The sequence below is a fragment of the Limanda limanda genome, chromosome 13 (genome assembly GCF_963576545.1).
Source record: "Limanda limanda chromosome 13, fLimLim1.1, whole genome shotgun sequence".
NCBI lineage: Eukaryota > Metazoa > Chordata > Actinopteri > Pleuronectiformes > Pleuronectidae > Limanda > Limanda limanda.
In genome coordinates this window covers 16,768,971-16,775,453 of record NC_083648.1, presented here as the reverse complement: position 1 = coordinate 16,775,453, position 6,483 = coordinate 16,768,971, and the positions used below count along the sequence as shown (strand labels likewise).

General features: G+C 42.1%; 1 protein-coding gene across 1 annotated transcript in view; it reads left to right on the top strand.

Moving 5' to 3' along the window:
- LOC133018750 (phosphatidylinositol 3-kinase regulatory subunit gamma-like) overlaps positions 1-6,483 on the top strand; it is a 34,976-nt gene that overhangs the window by 13,164 nt on the left and 15,329 nt on the right. Inside the window, exon 3 of the mRNA XM_061085181.1 lies at positions 5,729-5,821. Coding sequence (XP_060941164.1) covers positions 5,729-5,821 — 93 coding nt within the window. The remainder of the gene's footprint in view (positions 1-5,728; positions 5,822-6,483) is intronic.

Here is a 6,483-nt window from a genome sequence, read left to right as displayed (position 1 = left end):
GAGGGTGGGAGAGGGGAGAAAGAGAATGGGAAAAGATATGAAGAGGCTGGAAAGGGAGGGAGACGCGGGCTAGAGTGTAGGCCAAGGCCACCCTATCCAACTGCAAATATAGGAACCAGCTGTATTTCATTTCTCTTCTGACGGTTGCATTATTCTCCTGAACCTTGGTAAATTTAGCATGTTGCAGTTTGCAGAGCTATAGAATTTAGTTTTGTTAATAGTTTAGTTTATTTTCTGGTGCCTTTCTTGCCACAAAAGGGAGCGAGAACTCCTTCAGGCACGATGTTGTCTCAGTGAAAGATTAATGGCTTTAGCAAATCAGAAATAGAGTAAAGTATGTTTTGTAGAGTTGTTTACTGAGGGCAGGAGTGAAATGAAGTCAAAGTTTGCTATAACAAAATGACACAATGGAAACAAAAAATATTGACAATGTGAATTTTTACGAATTAAAAATAACCGTGCATAAAAGACAATAGGACAATGTCTGTGCGAGAAGTCGTGCACGCGGCCAGTTGCTGTGTGAAGTGGGCGTCAATGGCCGACTGAATTTGGAATGAGACCAAAATTAACGCCCTGACTCTGATGTTGGAAAGGCTTTGAGACAGAGTTCAACAACTCAACAAGCACACCGACCCATCTCTACTAGACCGTTAACACTCAGATCAGTTGCTATGCAGCCATGTGCACAGTTATAGAAGACAGCCTTCCGGTTTCCATAGTCCGAAACTAGCTAGTCAGCTGTTTTTTCCTTCTATTCGTTGTATTAGTCACTAGTAATGGATCACAATTATTCATTGTCAATAACGTGAATAAACCTTAAATACATTCCCGCATCCATGAACATGATTTGTCACGTCAGGTCGATTTTCATAGACAGTGGTGGTGAAGACAGCAACTCCCATGATCCCACGCTGCTTCACCACATCATCAAACTAGATCTTTTGTTATTGTTTTGATTAAGAGACCCCTACAGGCCCAAGTTACATATTGAACGTTTAAAATCAATTTAAAGACTTTTGATCACAGAACGATCACTCAGGTTGTCGCCTACAAGCCTAATAGCAAAGTGACTAAGCACCAAACTGTAAATTACTTACCACTTTCAATATTACCTTCAGAACTGTAGCCTGATGCCTTTCTAAAAATACAATGAAAAGTAATTTATTATCATATTTCTTTAAATTAGTTCATAAAATTTGTATCAGTATTTTTTATATTTGCAACCTAGGCCTGTTTTAGATAAAGCTTATTTTAGAAATTCTCTAGTCACGTTGCATTAAACTCATCTCAGTCATTCTACTCTTACTTGTTTTAAACCATGTTTCTTTTCTGAGTGGAGCCAGCAGGCCCATAAAACGGGAGCCGGCGTTGGTGTGTGTGGGGATCACCTGTGTTTGACTTGGTTGCAGGGGCTCACCCTACACGTGTGGCTTTGAAGCATGTTGTGACAGAGGAGTGGATGGTGTGCCCGGTCATGATGCATTGCCTGTCTGCATAGTTGGGATGCAGTGAAGACATGTAGCAGTGAAACCTGACCAGCAGCATACACACTGTTACACACCATCCGTGAGCCAGACACCAACTGGGCCTGTCACCGCTGCACACAGGGAACACATGCTCGGAGTAAACGCCATAGGTCAAAAATGTTCCCGCAGATTTGATTCTCGTTTGTAGATGCGTGTGTTTATTTGTTATTTAGCCTTAAATATTTATGTTCATTTGGAGGCCAGTAAAACCCTGGGAACCTCGGTTATATGCGGTGAAAGAATGCAGATGATATAAAGGAAAACTTTCAGGGAAAATATAGAAAATTATTCAAGTAAATCTGATTAGAGTTTATTTGGGAATATACTATTCACTGTAATTAAAATGCAAAGCCAGTTATTATTAAGCATTCTACTAGTTGTTGGACATCTGTGTTTATTCAGCAGCAAAATTTCATAGAAACAACTCAACTGATTTCCATGAAATCTTGTGAAGGGATGGATCCTGACACAAGGAAGAACCCACATTTCGATTGGGATCCAGAAGGGATGGAAGTTGTTTTGTCTTTTAACATTACGTAACATTATCCAATATTTCATTGATGATCTGTCAGAGAATTATTCATGGCTCATGATAAAAAAAAATCATGCATGTTTACGGTTCTACAGTACAAATATTTAATTTAAAAAATCTGGATCGATTGAATTTAAATGTGGTTTGATAAGGGGACTGTTGGGCCTTGGTGGAGGAATACACTCTACTAGATATTTCAATGTATGATGTGATTTTACCAAATTATAAATGATAATTAGTTGTGCTACCATAATTGTGTTCAATAATTTCACATAATGTACAAAAAATCTGTACAAATCCCTAGTGTTGGAGTTGAAGTGAGTAAATTCCTGCGGTGAAATGCGACCAGTGAAATCCTGCGAATGAGTTCACGTCGTTCCTCTGCACCGGGAGAAACTTCATTTTCTGACACGGCTCCGAGAGGGAGAATGCAGCAGAGCCAGCTTCATGTTACATAATCACACTGATGTAGAAGATACAGAGCAAATCCTTTGCTTTGCATAGCTTTCCCTCATCCAATCTTATTTTGCCTTGAGACTGCTGCTTGCCTTGGCTTGGACTGAGCGAACCATTCAGTGTAAACACACAGAGACAGGATCTGCAGCTTTCATCTGACCTTCGCACTTTCAGCGACGTGTGTAGACGACACACATGACACATGACTTTGTCGGGTTGTCACTCACACAGATATTGTGGGGAAACTCAGTGGTCAGAATTGACTTGCTGTGAAGACTCTATCCAAGCTTCTCTTTAGGAACATTGAAAACACGGTCATGAGATCTTGACTGTAAAACAATGAATCCATGCAGTATAGACAAAGTGTGAGTTCAGAACTACTCTCTCTCTCTCTTTCTCATACTTCTTTCTCTCTATCTCTCTATCTCTGCCTTTTCTCTCTTTCTGTTGCTCCTATTGGCTGCGTTTCAGGACATGTCAAGTCATATGCCTGTCTCTGAGCTTTCTGCCAAGGAAGTGGTTCTAATTGACTAACAAGTTGCTGTTACTTTCTCTCTCTCTCTCTCTCTCTCTCTCTCTCTCTCTCTCTCTCTCTCTCTCTCTCTCTCTCTCTCTCTCTCTCTCTCTCTCTCTCCCTCTCTCTCTCCCCCTCTCCCTCTCTCTCCCATATCTTTCCAAAACTCTCGAAGTCTCCAGAGGTCCAGCGGCCTTGCCAGAGTAAAGAAACGACTCCCTCTTTGCACGAAAGTCAAAGTTGGACTCATTTTCATTTTGAACACAAGAAGAAAAGCATACAAGTGAAAAAATTGTTTTAACGTTGGAGTGAGAAAGTTTTCTCCTTTGAAAAAATATGGAAATCCATGCCCCCTTCCTACTTTCCTCCCAATCTGTTGGAACGTGTTCATTTCTGTGTTTTTTCTTTTTTTTTGCCTATGTATTTTCTTAATTCCCCGTTTCATTTGATTTCCCTGTTTTATAGCCTGTAGCACAATATGAGTTTCATGAGGATTGGATTTTGCTCTCTTGTACTGAATAATTAATACCCTCTGCTTTCTAAAGCAATATCATTTACATTGTGCTGCATGTGTATTTATGACAGTCCAGTCTTAAGGTTTATTTTCTATGACAGCAATACTTTAATTAAGATTCAGATTTCCAAAGATGAGGTATGGGTCATCAAATTACAGTGTGGATCTGGATTCGGGGGCAGATTCAGGTTGTTTTTTTTAAGTCCTAATAAGTTGTGAGGTGTTTTTCACCATTTTCACCGGAAATATTTAATGTAACTCGATAAGTGATACCTTCATACCTTGATGAAAACTTAAGGGAACAAATATGTATGGGTCTGTAGTGTAGCTTGATTTCCTGGACAGTATCCTGCTGTATTCTCACATAGGCTCATTTCGACGTTTTACAGACATTGTCTAGGGGTCTGGCCGCAAAAGTTGTTGTAGAAAGCAGACAACGCCAAAAATATACATTCTCACATACAGCCCTTCCAGAATATTTCAGAAAAATGCCCGGACTTAAGTTCATGTCCGACAGCAGCTGTTCTGTGACATTATAGAGATGCAAACACTTGGGGCTGTCGGCAGATTCTGCAAAGCTTGTGACAATTGCAGATTAGAAAACTAGCATAGAAATATCTTAATAATGATCACCTAGTAACATCCGGGCCTATAGCAGAGGTCAAAAAATGCTTGTGAGTCGTTTTGTGGTGTCATATCAAATGTTTTATTTTAGTCTTTGGTTTGGGATTGTAATTAAAATATATGTAAAAACTGTACTGCACATCCAGGAGAGAGATACTGTGATGAGAGAGGAGGGGGAGGGGTCTGCCTGTCAAAATGTCCAACAGGGATAAAGATGAAGCAGAGGTGTGTGTGTGTCTGTGTGTGTATGCATGTGTGTGCTCGCTAGAGAGCTGGAGACACTATCAGGCAAAGTTTCCATGTTTAACCGGCAGGCATGAAGACAGAGAGAGAGACAGGCAGAAGAAAGAAAAAATAGTAAGAAAAAGAATCCATGAAAAACTGAAAAGTGAAAGGGGAAAAAAAAGAAGGAAGGGGCAGGAGAGAAAGTCCTGCAAAGAGCAAGAATGCAATAGAGTGAAAGACGGAGAGCGAGAGAGAAAGAGAGTGAGAGAGTGAACGATAGAGAAGGAGTGGGGTTAGAGAGACATCCAGGGAGACTGAGAACAAGAACCAGAGAGAGTGGGGGAGGTGGGGGTGGGGGGACGGAATGTGCTGACGCGGCGTTTCTTGTTTGAACTCCTCAAATTAATAATCAGCAGCGGTTTAGCCGAGCTGTGCCAGGAACAGGAGCCTACTGCCAAGCCCCGGCCAGGCCAGGCCCTCCCTGCTCCCAGCGTTACCCCCCCCCCCACACACCCCCCTCATCTCACCCCTCCTCAAACCCCAGCTCACAGCACACTGCTCTGGGGCCGAATAGGAGGCACAGCCTGTCCTGGTCGGGCCGGGTCTGGCACACTGCCACAGGGCTTTTGCTTGTTCAGGAGTTTTGATTAAATCCTTTATTGTGCTCCACTCACGCAAAGAGCTAAGGCGAAACACCGAGCAGGACGGAGCGGAGGGGAGGAGAGAAAGCGAGAGGGCAGAAAAGAAAAGGGAGAAAAAAAAAGGGAGGGAGGGAGGGAAATGGGATCTCTCCCTTTTCCCTCTTGCTTTCTCCCTTTCTCTTTCGTCCTGAAAAGATGTTTGATTTAGTCTATGGGGAGTTGTGAAGTAGATAAAGTTTTTCTTATACAGACCATCAGCAGTTTTTTGTGGCCTTTTTATTTTCACTCCTGAATAAAGCCTATTTTTATTCTTTTGTACATTACCTAAATTGCTGTGGGTTTATTATCGTTTATCTCATCAGCTAGACTTCCAGTCTACAAACCCGCTCAGTGACATGAATCACACGCTTCAGTCCTCTGTTTTTATTCAAATTAGGAGGTTTTGTATCATAAAACTTTGCAAACTAATTCTCAAACTCTCGTGCTTTTGCAAAACAGGTGTTCCTCATGCAAAAGTGACTCCACCTCATCATATATTTTGTGCTCTTCACAGATTGTAGATTGTGCACCAATTTTAAACTCTGTATCTCCAACTGCTGCTGGTTAACTCTTCCCTTGTCAGTGCTGCAGCACCACCCGCGGTCTCTCAGAGGCTTTGTGCCAGAAGTGTAACAGTGATTTGTGTTGTTGTTTCAGCTGTTTCTGTGCTGGACCTGAGCGAGCAGTTCACACCGCCAGAGACGGCTCCCCCAGCTCTCACCAGCCTGATCCAAGCCATAGAGAAGAGAGGTATATCCATGTCAGCCCGCCGTCGTATCCGTCTGTCTCGCTGACACTCTGTCCGCCTCCCCGCCTTTCGTCTATGTGCGACTGTCTCCCTCCCGCCATCTGGCTCTTGCTCTCTCATGCCAGCATTTGCACAAGTGTAGACGCACAGACGTGTGAGTGAAGTCAGACAGTCGAACAGATGTAGAGGAGAACGTGCGCACACAGGAACGTGCGCACTATCAGGACCTCCTCAGTCGGTTGAAGACTTAATAAAGTTTTTCAACATTGATGCTTAATGCGGTTTTAAGTCTGAGCAGTTTTCATCGGCCTCACTGAGAGTCCCGCACAGTGGGTTTGGTTCACACTATGTTATTAACAAATAGAGCTCAGTGGGACTCCATTCACTGTTTTTCCTCATTTTTTTCTTTCTTCCTTCTTTTCTTTCTCTCGGCATGTAGAGCTTAAACTAAGGATTATATTCACTTTTTATTATCTGATTATGATTATGTCCAAAAATGTGAAAAGATGCATCACAGTTTCTCAGGGGCCATTATTAAATCGTCAAACTGCTGCCGACCAACAGTCCAAAACCCAAACATACTCAGTTACAACAATGTAAAACCAAGTAAAGCTACAAATCCATAAAATGTAACCGGAATTACAGAATATTTGGCTTTTTTGCT